At 39.7% G+C, this 14,542-nt stretch overlaps 1 protein-coding gene across 1 annotated transcript in view; it reads right to left on the reverse strand.

The window, feature by feature from the left end:
* Positions 1–2,331: 2,331 nt before the first annotated feature.
* CACNB4 (calcium voltage-gated channel auxiliary subunit beta 4) overlaps positions 2,332–14,542 on the reverse strand; it is a 509,529-nt gene continuing 497,318 nt past the window's right edge. The window contains exon 13 of the mRNA XM_044073655.1: positions 2,332–5,595. Within this exon, the coding sequence (XP_043929590.1) occupies positions 5,335–5,595 (261 nt within the window). The 3' untranslated portion in view covers positions 2,332–5,334. The remainder of the gene's footprint in view (positions 5,596–14,542) is intronic.

Genomic DNA, 14,542 nt, shown 5'->3' on the forward strand with positions numbered 1-14,542 from the left:
ATATGACCACTGATTTTGCATTGTTCTAATACTGGGTCAAGCAGTTTGAGTTATTATTTGCACTTGAGCAGAACATTATTTCGGACACTTGTAACTTATGAATATGAAACACTCATGCCTAAACACTGTACAGTATTGCTTAAGTGGCCATTATCTATAAATCTACACTGGCAAATCCACAACTGACATGGACTGGTAGTGAACATTTGGAATATAACTCACCAAATCTCATTTCTCTAAAACAATTAAAAGATAAAAATTCTGTCTCCTGTTATGAGTGTTGTGCATCCTGCTTAAACCCAGCAAACAATTTATTTCTACACCATAGTTACAGATGTCATTGGGAAGGTACATTAATAGAGACAGGTGGAGTTACACCCATTCTATTTTTGTAGATGTCATTGGGAAGGTACATTAATGAAGACAGGTGGAGTTAACCCCCATTGTATTGTTGTAGATGTCACTGAGAAGATGCATTAAGGGAGGCGGAGTTACACCATTTCCATTGTTGTAGATGTTAATGGCGAGGTACATTAATAGAGATAGGTGGAGTTACACCCATTCTAGTGTTGTAGATGCCACTGGGAAAGTACATTAACACAGACAGATGGTGTTACACCCCTTCCACTGCTGTAAATGTCATTGGGAAGATACATTAATAGAGACAGGTGGAGTTGCACCCGTTCTATTGTTGTAGATGTCATCTGGAAAGTACATTAATGGGGGTGAAGTTACATTCATTCCATTGTTGTGGGTGTCATGGGGAAGGCACACTAACACAGATAGATGGAGTTACACCCATTCTATTCTTGTAGATGTTACTGGGAAGGTACATTAACTGAGGCAGATGGAGTTACACCCTTTCCATTGTTGTAGATGTCATTGTGAAGGTACATTAATGGAGACAGGTAGAGTTAACACCCATTCTATTGTTGTAGATGTCACTGAGAAGGTGCATTAATGGAGGCGGTGTTAAACCTTTTCCATTGTTGCAGATGTTAATGGGAAGGTACATTACTAGAGATAGGTGGAGTTACACCCATTGTATTGTTATAGATGCCACTGGGAAGGTACATTAACAGAGGCAGATGGTGTTACGCCCTTTCCATTGTTGTAGATGTCATTGGGAAGGTACATTAATGGAGGCAGGTGGGGTTAACCCCCATTGTATTGTTGTAGATGTTACTGAGAAGGTTCATTAATGGAGGCAGAGTTACAACCTTTCCATTGTTGCAGATGTTAATGGGAAGGTACATTAATAGAGAGAGGTGGAGTTACATCCATTCTGTTGTTGTAGATGTCACCTGGAAGGTATATTAATGGAGGTAGAGTTACACTCATTCTGTTGTTGTAGATGTCATTAGGAAGGTACATTAACACAGACAGATACACCCTTTCCGTTGCTGTAGATGTCAATGGGAAGGTACATTAATAAAGACAGAGTTATATCATGGAAGGCGTATTAACGAAGGTGGACTTCATATTCTGTTGTTTTAATGTCATTGAGAAGGTACATTAACACAGACAGATGGAGTTACACTCATTCGATTGCTGTAGATGTCATTGGGGAGGTACATGGGAGGTACATTAACAGAGACAGGCAGACTGACAGAGTTACACCCATTTGATTGCTGCTCATGGCACTGAGATGGTGCATAAATGGAGGCAGACGTACACTTACTCCATTGTTGTTGATGTCTGAGTTATGCCCACTGGAGTAAGTATTTTGATTTTTTGTAAAGCTGTGTTCAGGAAAGCATTAACTGAAAAATCAGCTTTTGCTCATTCTTTATGCATCCAGATAATCTACAGATTGTTCTTCTTGATACAAAGTGCAGTAAGATATTCAAGTCTGATTTTTTTTTAATCCATTTATCATTTATCAGTTTTTACACAGTAGCTTACGTCATGTGAGGTCATCAGTGTTTATCACTGTACCGTAAGGCATTGTGACCAGTGATAACATTTCAATGACGTCAAAAAAAATCATACGCCTTATGTATGTGCACACACACACACACACACACACACACACACACACACACACACACACACACACACACACACAGACCAGGCAGTTCTGATATCATTTTAAAATGTTGTTTCACTATAGTGTGTTGATTGTAAATGGTACACTTAGTGTGTTAATTGTGAATGGTACAATTAGTGTGTTAATTGTGAATGGAACTCCTGAAATGAAGCAAACAATTCTAGAAAGCTTCACATTATTAATGTGCATGAATGATGTGGCAGATGAAGTTTTCTTTTACTGATATGGAAGACTTATAAACAAGGGTTTTATATTTGTTGTAATATGATTATTTGTAATAAAGAATAAGGAACACAAACAAGCCAAATAAATTCATATGTACAATAAATAAAAAAACACCCTCTTTCTTGAAAAGATTTTGTTGCGGCAGATGGCATTTTATAACTATTTTAACATTAAATTGACATAATGACTTTGTCCCTGATGCTGTTTAATAATATCTCATTTGCCATCAGTTGTTTTAGTGCATTTTCTGCAAATCATAATTTAGAAACAGCAAACAAAATAAAAAGGAACTTTTAAAGCTTAAAAAATGGCACTGAATAACATATTTCCCTTTCATGTCAGTACACTAATTTGTATACTCTTCATACATTAAGGATACCTAAAATGTCTTTGTGATGTCTCAGTGTGCTATACAAAAAATACACTGAGTAGCATACACATAAGTAAAATATTTCTGTCCACAGGTTTTACTAATACTTATTATGGACAATATTGTTAGTTTGTAAGTGGACTGAATGAATAGTGTAAAACCTTTGAGCTACTTGCTTCCAGAAGTTTCAGGGAAGAGGTCCAGCATGCAGTAATTACTTTACAGGCACTCAGACTGCTGCTGTTGGCAATGACACAGGGGGTAATGGAGGTATGAGAGTGTCAGGTAAGGCTGCAGGAGTTTCACATTAACCTTGCCTCCTGTACTGCATGAAGAAAACCCCTTGTTTCATGCCACAATGTAGCAATAACAAGGACCCCTTAATACTATTTTTTCACCTCAACTAGAATATCCTTCTGATGAGAAGGAGCTGGAAAACGGGCATATCTTAAAGCCAAACAGTTGTGTTCACTCAAATTAATTTCCTAACTGAACATTACTTTCCAGTGAGGTTAAACTGGGGCATCTGTTGTGTATTCAGAGATGATTAGTAAAAGAAGGCAACATCCCTGAAAAGTAAGGAAAAGTAAACTCTAAAACACGTGGAAAAAATGTCTTGTTTTTCCTATAAGAATTATCATTAGGAATAAGTTTTATCATAGATTTCAAGTTCATTGACGTGTTTGGGCATAAATTAAAGACAAAACTAAAATGTTGTTTGTCCTTTGCAAGACATGTGTTCCCAAGTCTTATGCATAGGATTTACATGATAGCACTTCACTTTGACTAGCAAGTAGTAATCGTCACACTTTATACCCTGTTATCACAACATTTTAAATCACCTTTTATAGTAACTGATTAAAATTGATGAGTACGTTTATGTTATTCGGATACCTTATACAAATGTGAATCATTTGCATAATGATATGTTTCTGACTCCATTTAAAAATAGTGGCAGTTATTTTACATTTGCAGCCAGTTAATATCAACACCAGTTCAAATATATTTTTGCAACAACACCATGAAATATTCACTTTGTTCCAAATATGATTGCAATATCCTGCTTATATCAAAAAATATTAACATTAATAGCAATGACAACCCCAAAATGGGTTGATGTAATTTGTACCACCTAGTGGTAGCTTACTAAAGATCTACCTGGATAAACCAGGTCCATCTGAACAAATGTCTTCTTGCTATAAAAATCCATGTAAGTGCTGGCAAAATCATATAAATCCCATGAATAATCTCTGACCAGACACAGTCAATATATATATATAACCTATAATAAATATAGTTGCTAAAACCAATGCTTCTTCCTTATACTAAAGAGATGCAGTGGTGTTCAAGAAAAAGCCCATATCTCTTTAATCTTGACCAAGTAGTATGATTATTAAGAAAAATAAGTGCTGATAAGCAGTACTTAATAAAAAAGGATTAGTTTCATACTATTTTCTATTCTATAAATTGTGATATTTCTTATGTAGCTTGCCTTTATCTTTTGTAACATCTGATTAAGAGGCACATTTACTCACATTTTTAGTTGTAAAAATATTATTCTGGGAGTAAATCATCACCTTTAGGTACTTTAGAAATGTAGTGACACTGACATGCATATTATATTGCTATGATGACCAAAAATACATAAATCTTGTAAAACCACACTCTGCGCACTGTATATGGAACGCTGCACAGAAAGGACAATTAATTCAGTTTTAAAAAGTATACATATATAAAAAAAGTATACATACACACGGAAAAATACATAAGTTAAAGCAGCCAAGTAGGTCTGAAAGAAAAGACTTGACAAAAAAAATATAGGAAATATAACACTTTCAAAACAGTAGTTTCAAAGTGCTTTATCTGTAGGACAAGGGATTCTTTGTATGCACTAACTATTCACTATGCAATGTTAGAAGTTCTTCATTTTTCTGACTCTTCTTTCACATGACATGAACAGAATGACTAATGAACCTCCATTGTGAAGTCTTTAAAAATCTTGCAGACCATCTGGAAAGTATCTTTGGTATATTCTACTTTCCAACTGGGTTTAACCTTAAAAAAAACATAACGTATATACTATGAGACTGGAAATATGTTTGTGTTTCTTGGTTAGGATTAAGATGGGTATGATGTATAAAATTAGTTTTTGTTAAAAGTGAAATACAAACTTTTTTAACACAGATTAATTTCTATTAGACGCTTCATGTTGGTTTGAAAAGTTTTAGACTGGGATTAATATTGTCATTCCTTATATCTATCCTAATTAATAACAGGTCCAACTAAACAGTACTATGAAATGCCTCCAGAGTCCAGCTGGAATTTAACTATTAACGTGTTTTTACTTACGCAAGCAAAACTTTCAGCATGGAAACTTTCCATCTGTGCTTTAGTCAGAATTTTAGCTTATAAATGATATAGCTTTTAAACTGATTACATGTAAAAGATGAGCTCATCTACACGATTCTGTTAATACAGAAGGTGTGTAACACATTTCAAAATAATACAGCGTGGTGTTTACTATCTACGATGTTTGCCTTTTAAGGCTGAATATGAGACCAGCAGCATATAAAAATAATAAACCTATATATGATACTTGGCAAAAGTAATATGGTTTGATGATACCATTGTAGCTTTTTTTTCTTGAAGATTGTTAGTGAAGAACCATTCTCTCTTTAGCCTTTACAATTCAGAACCTATGTCGTGAATCGTGGCTGTATCCACCAGGTGATCCGTGGTTTCTGTGTGGCTTATAAGTGTCCGGGTAAGAATCTGAATAATCTTCCTCTACAAGCGGATAGTGATCTCTGCTGTGTTGAGAACTGGAAGACAATCGGTTCCGGCTCTTTCGTGCCCTTTCATTGTGATAGTTTTCATCTGATGTCATCAGGCTTCTTCTCTCAACTGGAGAATTCTCACTTGAGTGATTGCTATGTCTCATGCGTTGCCCCTGAAAAAAAACATTAGGAAAATACAAACGTTATGTATCTGGCCACCATTACAGTCACATTTTTTACTGCACTGTTTCTCTAAAAAAATTTTTTAAACTTTTCCCCTTCTGTTTTGGATGACTGACTGACTACATGATATTATGCAAAAAAGGCTATAAAAAGCTGGGATACAGACAAATAATAAAATGACTGTAAAGTATGTCATTCAAAATTTGATCGTAACAGGCGCAAACATATAAAAGCAGTACAGCGGAGGCCATAATTTCAACTTCTCAATCTTATGAATGCTTGCTTTTTGATCACTGTTTCAGACATTTTTTCTTCTTGTGTTTGTAGCATGAAATTCAGGGTGCTCACTATTATTCACACTAAATATGCTGATTAATGAGATGGAGGTCTTTTATTATTTGCTAGATGGCATTTGGGTATCTAATGGAGGGTGTTTCATAAATACACCCATGTGTGTTTACGGACTGTGAAGGACATTATTAGTGAGCTTGTGGTATTCGTCAGAGAACATTCTCTTCCTTGCCTCACTGACATATATATGCTTGTGTATGTGTGTATGTGTAGGTATATATAGACAGCTAGATATAGGTTTAGTGTTTTTTTAAATCTACAGCACACATTATCTACATCAAAATATGGAAATCTGTTGACAGCAGTGGTAGTCCAGCTATTTGTCTTATTTTATAAAGCAACTACTCCATAAACAGTGTAAAGAAAGAAAATCATTAAGTTCAGTTTTATTCAGACTACTCCACACCAGAAATGGAATAGTAAAAGAATATCACAACAATTTCAGGATGGTCTGACAAGGAGGTAACATAGTAAGTTTCTTAGCTACTTACTAAACAATTTTCACTATCTAGCTCCTCCTCCCCATCTAAAAATACCACATGTTCGCTTTCTTAAAGTGATAGTACAGAAGAGAAACTTGTGATTGCAGTCTGACTTTTTAACTGAAACACACATTCACAGTGGTTACTGTTTGACTGTGTTCTGTGACTGTCCATGGATTCACAGTTCTGATGGAGCTTCATTTATTTTTTTTTCCATGGATCCACCACATTAGAAGAGTACCGTATACCCATGGTACATGTTATAAATATACTAATGGAGATTTGTACAGCAGAAGCATGGTGTATTAAAAACATTTAAGCTGGTTTTGTGTGTGACTTGCCAGCACAGTGCAGGGACTATTGTGAAAATGTTCTTTTTCTTAAAGCGGTGTATTAATGTCATGATATTATGGTGTATGCAGTATAGAATGAGAAAACATATATTTTACAGAACTCAGGAAAAAGTAATTTGTGAACTATTTAGCATTTTCTTCAACTGTATCTCAAGATGCCTTTAACCATCCCTTCTTCATTACTTACACAGCTGATTTTTAAAGTACACACAAAAATGGTATGTATTAACACCGTCCTCGAGTATTTGGAAACATCTAATTTGATTATGTCATTGTCATGATGGATAGGTTTGGGTACCCAAGGGTCTCAAAGCTATGTTTAGTAGAACTCTGTGTATCTGTGTTTGCTGGACAAAAAAAAAGGAGAAAAGAGGACCATCCATGACAGTTCAAATGAAGATGACATTATTTGGGTTAGACAGCCAGACATGGAGATGGTGTTCCCAGGTAAACATTTGATCACCAAGTCACATCATAAACCAGGTAGACTCAACCTAAAATCTCTACATGTAGCCTTATTGTTGGCTCAACACCTGCAAGGTAAAAGGAAAGATGGTTACAATGCCATCCAGCTGAAAGGCTTGAATAGTGTAGACCCAGATAACCTAGACCCTGGGAATGGAAAAGTACAGTTTTGTGCCTACCATAAATGTAGATGTTCGAGTGTATATATTGCTGCAGTCATCACACTTGGGTTATCCTGCCATCAGGTGGACCCGCAGTCGGCCGAATCCCAAAGTCCTGGTCCGGTGTCAGTTGTCGTCGCTTCTTCCCTGACGTCAGTGTGACAGGGGGATAAAAGAGGCAGCCAATGCCATTTTCTTCAGTTTTTCTTGCCCCAGATGTCAGGTGCCCCCAACTAGGAAGGCAATACAAATAACTATGCAAAAATACCTTAGTAGATAAACAATAGTACTAGCTGTTAGCAAATACACCATATAGACATGCATCCAGTAGATTGATGTACATGGAGTTATAACTAACACCCTGGTATGTAGAGGGGATGGTGGGAGGGTAACCTGGACTGCAGCAGTATATACACTCGAACATCTACATTTATGGTAGGTACAAAACTGTACTATGTTCATCATGTTATACTGCTGCAGTCATCACACTTGGGATGAATCCCAAAGCTATGGATGGGTGGCTGGTACTAAACTGGGTTAGATGAAGCTAGGATGCCCTGCAGAACTGCAGTGGCAAAACCAGCTCTGGTTTTTGAGTATAATGGAAGGTGGTAGTGCTTGGTAAAGGTGTGCACTGAACTCCAAGTAGCTACCTCCAGAATGTCCTTGGTTGGAACCCCCCTGAGAAAGGCTGCTGAGGTAGCTGTAGCCCTGGTAGAATGGGACCTAATATTAACAGACACTGCTTTCCCATGGTGCGAGTAGCAAAAGCGGATACAATGTGCTATCCATTTGGAGATGGTCTGTTTTGAAATAGCCTTTCCTTGTGAACCTGCAGCATAGGATACAAAGAGTTGGTCCATTTTTCTGAAGGTCTTTGTCTTATCCAAACAGTAACGTAGCTGTCTGTGAATGTCCAAAGAGTAAAGGAGTCTTTCTCCTTTATTCTGGGGATATGGATAAAAGGTGGGTAAATGAATGGTCTGATTCAAAGCCACACTGGATACTACCTTTGATGGAAAATGATGAAAGGTTCCACTGCCACAAGTGCCTGTAGTTCTGAGACCCTGCATGCTGAGGAGATAGCCAGCAACAGAGCTGTTTTCCATGACAAGTACTGTAGTTCTGCTGAGAAGGCTGGTTCGAAAGGAGGCAGTGTTAATTTTTCTAAAACGAAGCTGAGGTCCCAAGCTGGCGTTGGGGGTTTTCTGGGGGGGTCTTATATTCTTAGCCCCTCTGAGAAACTGCCTTAGTAAAGGGTGTGAGAATATGGGAGGATCCGTATTATATTGAGCTGAAATGGCTGAAGCATAGATCTTAATGGATGAGAAAGAAAGGCCTTTGTGTAGCATCTCAGTTAAGTATTGCAGTATTTGAGGACTGTTTGGTATCCAAGGATTTTGGCCTTTAGCCTGGTTCCATGCACAAAATCTTTTCCATTTGTCTGAGTAAGTTTTTCTGGTGCTGGGCCTCCTGGCCTCCAAAATGACATTCAGGACGTCCTTTGAGAGAAGTGTTGATTGATAATTCAAGGTATTCTCCATGCAGCTAAATTTAAAGTCCTGAGCTGACTGTGAATGATCTGAGAGTTTTGCTGAGTCAACAGAAGTGGGAACTGAGGTAAGATCCATGGAGGGCTGTGAGTCAAGGTCCTTATTAATGGGTACCAGTGCTGACGTGGCCAGTCCGGAGCAATGAGGATAATTTGTGGTCTCTCTGATCTGACTTTCAGTAATACCTTGGTCAAGAGAGGTAGTGGTGGGAAGGCATAGACTGCCAATGCTGCCCAACTGAATGATAGGGCGTCCACTTTCCAGGCTAGGGAATGATAAGTCCATGTGCAAAATTGCTGTAGTTGGCAATTGTTGGGGGAGGCAAATAGATCTATGTCTGGGCATCCCCATCTTTGAGTTATCATTGAAAATACTTGTGGGTGTAGTCTCCACTCGTGAGGATCTGCCAAATTTCTGCTTAATTCATCTGCCAATATGTTTTCCTTTCCTGGCAGGAATTGTGCTTGCAGTTGTACTTGGTAAGTCAATGCTGTGTTCCACAAGGTCATTGCCTGTCTGCATAAAGGGTAGGAGTGTGTTCCTCCCTGTTTGTTTATGTACCACATAACTGTGGTGTTGTCTGTCCTTATTAGTAGTTGTCCTGGATGCAAGAGGTCCTTGAAGGCTGTCAGTGCATTTTGCACAGCTAGCATCTCCTTTTGGTTGATGTGTAGATGCATTTGTTTTGCAGACCATTTGCCCTGTATGCACTGTCCTGCCATGTGTGCTTCCCAGGCGTAGTCTGAAGAATCTGTTGTCATAGTTTGGTTTGCTGGAGGTAAGACAAAAGGAAGACCCTTGTTTATTCGACATGCTTGTGCCCACCATAGGAACTCTTTTTGAAGGCAGGGAATGAGAGGTATACTTGTTTCGAGGCTGTGCCTGTGTTGAGTCCATACACTTTTCAGGTACCATTGTAATTTCCTCATATGCAGCTTTGCATGTGGAATTAGTTGAATGCAGGATGCCATGAACCCCAATGCCTGCAGGATTTTCCTTGCAGTGAGCTGGGTAAAAGTTGCCATCTGTTTGAAGTATTGAGTCAGTTGTTTTTGTTTGTCTGGCGTGAGATAAGCCATCTGGGCCGTTGTATTTAAGCTGGCACCCAGGAATATTATGTCTTGTGAGGGTATTAGCTTTGACTTCTTTTTGTTTACTGTGTACCCTAGGCAACTTAGCAGCTTTGTTACAAATGCCAGATGCTGTAATAGAATGGCCTTGCTGTCCGCTTGGATCAGGCAGTCGTCCAGATATGGATAAATTTGTATTCCTCGTTGTCTGCAGTATGCAATTACTGATGCCAGGCATTTCATAAATACTCTGGGCACAGTAGATAAGCCAAAGGGCAATGCAGAGAATTGATAATGCGTTGTACCTGCCAAAAATCTGAGGTATCTTCTGCAATCTTGTCTGATAGGGACATGCAGGTATGCCTCTTTGAGGTCCAATGTTACCAGCCAAGACTCCTTGCCCAGCATGGGAAGAAGCTGCTGTAGTGTGAGCATTTTGAATTTGGGTACCTCCAGGTATGTGTTTAGAATTGAGAGGTCTAAAATGGGTCTCCAGGCTTTGTCCTTTCTTGGTACTAGAAATAGTCTTGAGTAAAACCTTGACCTTGCTCCTTTGTAGGTACCTTTTGAATTGCTTTCATATCCATGAGAGCTGAAATTTGCATTTGTGCCTCTGCCCATTGGTTTGGAGGCAGATTTGGCATGCCACTCATCCGTGGTAAAGTGTGAAAATGAAATCTGTAGCCTCGGGTAATAATATCCAGAACCCATTTGTCCTTTGTTATGATGCGCCAATTTTGTGGAAATAGAGCCAGTTTTCCTCCCAAAGGTGCTGCCAGGGCAATTTTGCTTGGCAGGCGAAGAGGGAAGTCATTGTGTTTGTTTCCTGGAGGGTTGAGATCTTTCATCTCCACCTCTTTGAGTTGTTGTATGCCATTGTGGCCTGAAAGAACCTTGTGGCTGGCCTCTGCCCCTTGGGCGTTTGTACCTACCCCTTTGGGGTCTGTCTGATGCAGGAAAGGACCAGTTTTTTGATGGCCAGTTTCTGCTGAAACGAGGAGGTTGTACCTGTAAAAAATCTTTAACTGTCTGCATAGATTTTGCCTTTTCTTCCATTTTCTTTAAAACTTCCTCTGCTTTGACACCAAATAACACATCTTTCTGCAATGGAGCATCCAATAACTTTGCTTTGACATGTTCTGGTAAGGCTTGCTCTTTTAGCCAAGCATGTCTACGTATTACAGATCTTGTGACAGCTGCTCTACATGAGGCTTCCAATGAATCAAAACCACACTGTAAGGTATGCTTTCCCACCTGTTCTGCTGCATGCAGCAAATCCTGCATCTCTTTGAAATCAGGTTGATCTGTCTGAGGGATCATTTTCTGCTTTAACTGTGTAATCAAGTACTGCTGGTATTTTAGCATGTGGAATTGGCAGTTTAAGGCCCTCATGGCCAAAGTGGCAGACGTATACACTTTCTTCCCCCATCTTTCTAATGCTCTGGAATCTCTTTCAGAAGGCAGTGGATTCTTAGCAGTAGAGGCCTTAACCCCTTTGGGACCCTGGGAAATGGTTTTGGGGTCTGCAACAGGGCTTTTATATAGAAACTTATGAGAATCAGGAACTCGGTAGTATCTGTCTGGTTTAGCTGGTGCAGGAGGTAAGGAATCTGGGTTTAGACTCGATTCGGTGTAAACATCATCCAAAATGTCTAAAACTGGAGGAATTGCAAGGGGTCTATGCTGTGGGAGAAGAAGGAACTCACGGAGTCTTTTCTTAGAGTCAGAGTAATCTTGGCCTTCCCAATGGAAGAGTTCCCTCATGGTGTGTAAAGTTTCCCCAAAAGAGTAGTCTTCGGGGGGGGGGGGGCAGAGGGAATGGACTCTTCACCATCTGAGTCTTCATAAGGAGGGAAAGAGTAATCCTGGTCCTCAGAGTTAGCTGAGGAAATGGATGCTTGGTCAGAGGAAGGATAATCTTCCTCCAGTCTAGGCCTTTTGTCAGGAGGGGGGTTGTGAACCCCTGATAAGGGTAATTAAATCCTCAGCCATCTTAAGCATCTGTTTTTTAGGCATAGGGGCCTGTGGGGGGAACTGTGGACCCGGTTTCCTAACTTTTAAGGGGGTTTTAAGTTTAGCATAAGACTTAATCGAGATAGTTGTCGGTTTGAAGACACCTTCAGAAACTGAAGGCCTGTCCAAAATCTCCGGATCACCGTCAGGGTTGGCGTCTGAGGGGTGAGATGGAACCGGCTCCTGAGGCCCAGCTGATTCGGTCTGAGAGGCCATCAGAATTTCTAAATCAGCGGTAGTCAGGGTCTGCGTAGGCACCTCGCTGAAAACTGGAGAACCGGCTGTAGGCCTTGCTGAGGCCTCGGTATCTGGTCTTGGCCTTGGTTGCCTGTCCTTATCCTTGCGTTTTTTAATCATTGCTGATGTCGGTTGTTCCGACGACATGCTATAGTTAAATTTTCTGCCAAAATAATGTCGGGCGAAATCTGCCCGACACTTGATTGTACGTTTGTTGAACCTAGCACAAAACCGACAACCAGAGACGTTGTGGTCTGGGCCTAGGCAAGGAATACAATAAGAATGAAAATCCTTATGAGGTATTTGCTTCCCACAAGAAATGCAATTATTAACTTTGTCTGACATCGGTCTGAGGCAAGAAAAGTTTCCCCAACAGGGTACTTAGCTTTAGAGAAGACTTCGGGCTGAAATTCGATTCGAAAATCTCAGGAGCTAGCCGACCGGCACTTGCGAACTGCTTCTGCTTCAGGCACTGCGCGGCAAGAAAGACTGAAGAAAATGGCGTTGGCTGCCTCTTTTATCCCCCTGTCGCACTGACGTCAGGGAAGAAGCGACGACAACCAACGCTGGACCAGGACTTTGGGATTCGGCAGACTGCGGGACTGCCTGACGGCAGGATAACCCAAGTGTGATGACTGCAGCAGTATAACACGATGAACATCTGGATGTTAGTGATGTGGGAAGTCATCACACTGACGAGAAGGAGGTGGAAACTGGGCTAAAGATTGGCAGACTCACTTCTGCACAGCACTTTGCTCGAAAAAAGACTGTAATTACACATGGCCTGTTTCCTGTTCTGGAGATGCTCTTCTTGAGAGGCTTTGTATAGGAGTCAGGATATTTGCAATTGCATGGCTGACAGTCATACAGTTATAGTTTGTTTCTGATGGACCAAAGGGTTGCTTTAATGTAGCTATGAATTACTGAGAAGAAAATTCTGATAGTACTTTGTGCTTACACATCAACTGGCTTCATTGAGCATCCATCCTTTTTGGAAGGGAGATAATGTGCACCACAGAGTATCAACCACTAATTTTGTAGTGTACTTGTCAGTGTAGCACATTAGGCTTAATGTTGATTATTTTTTTTGTGATCATGTCAGCAGACTAAAACCCTGAAAGTTCTGGACACTCAGCTGAAGAGAGGGACAGATTCATTAAATGTTCATCATTTTGTGGTGAGCTGAATTCACTGGATATAATATCAGGCAGACAGATAGACAGACCAGAGTGACCGACACCGGTAGTGAGGGTCTGTTGGGAACATCTTACAGAGACTGATGTAAGATGAATCCAGCTCCAATATATAAGACCTCAACTCTGTTTGGCATGGAATTAGAGGCACAGAGTGATATAGGACCATGTTCAAGAAGCTGTATCACTCAGGTGGCAGCCAGGAGCTGTGGACAGAGTGTGGCCAGTACCTATCATAGTGGTAGAGATAGGACATACTACAGAACACTAGCAGTGAAAGAAATAGTCAAGCAAAGGAAGGTAGCCTTTCAGCCAAGATGGGTGGTGGTGCTGGTTTGTGGGACCTTCATGGGGTGCTGGTTGAGCCAGCTGCACTTTTGTCTGTATGTCTCCCTCTCCTCACTTATAGTCATGAGCTGTGGGTAGTAAAAGAATGAAGGAAGGAGTTAAAAAATACAAAACAGGGGAAGGATATTCTTAGTAATTTCCTTGAATGTTAGCTACATAATGAATGAGGTAAGAAGCCTTACTGTGTATGGACCTTGGAAAAACTTAATGCAGATATACAAAGCAAAAACACAAAACTGCCACCAAAGCTTTAGAACTTACTTGTCCTGCACAAAACAGATCCAGAATAAAAAGCAAAACACCAGGACTTGGAGACGACTGTAGAATCCAGTATACAAATCTTTATTCGACACAAGTGCTTTCGTGGGTAACCCCACTTCTTCATATGTCTAATACATTTTAAAAACAGCTCTTAGCTTAAATATCCTCTTGAGACACATGATTAAAACCAACCAATACATTGTTCTGGTGTGAACAAGCAAATTTAAAGCAACATCCTACAAGGTACATGCCATTAACTGAACTAGAGATCTGAATGTATACGCATACACTTCTAAAAGCCTATTTATAAAGTATCTAGATTCAAATTTCCATAACATTTCAGTTTACAGTCACAAGCACAGAATATATCTGCACATATTTACATTTTCCACTTCTGTTCTCCAAAACACATACAAGCCTATAACAAGAAGTCAGTAATTTATCATACAA

Source organism: Protopterus annectens, chromosome 6.part0 (assembly GCF_019279795.1).
Source record: "Protopterus annectens isolate FY-2018-M chromosome 6.part0, PAN1.0, whole genome shotgun sequence".
NCBI classification, from domain to species: Eukaryota; Metazoa; Chordata; order Ceratodontiformes; family Protopteridae; genus Protopterus; species Protopterus annectens.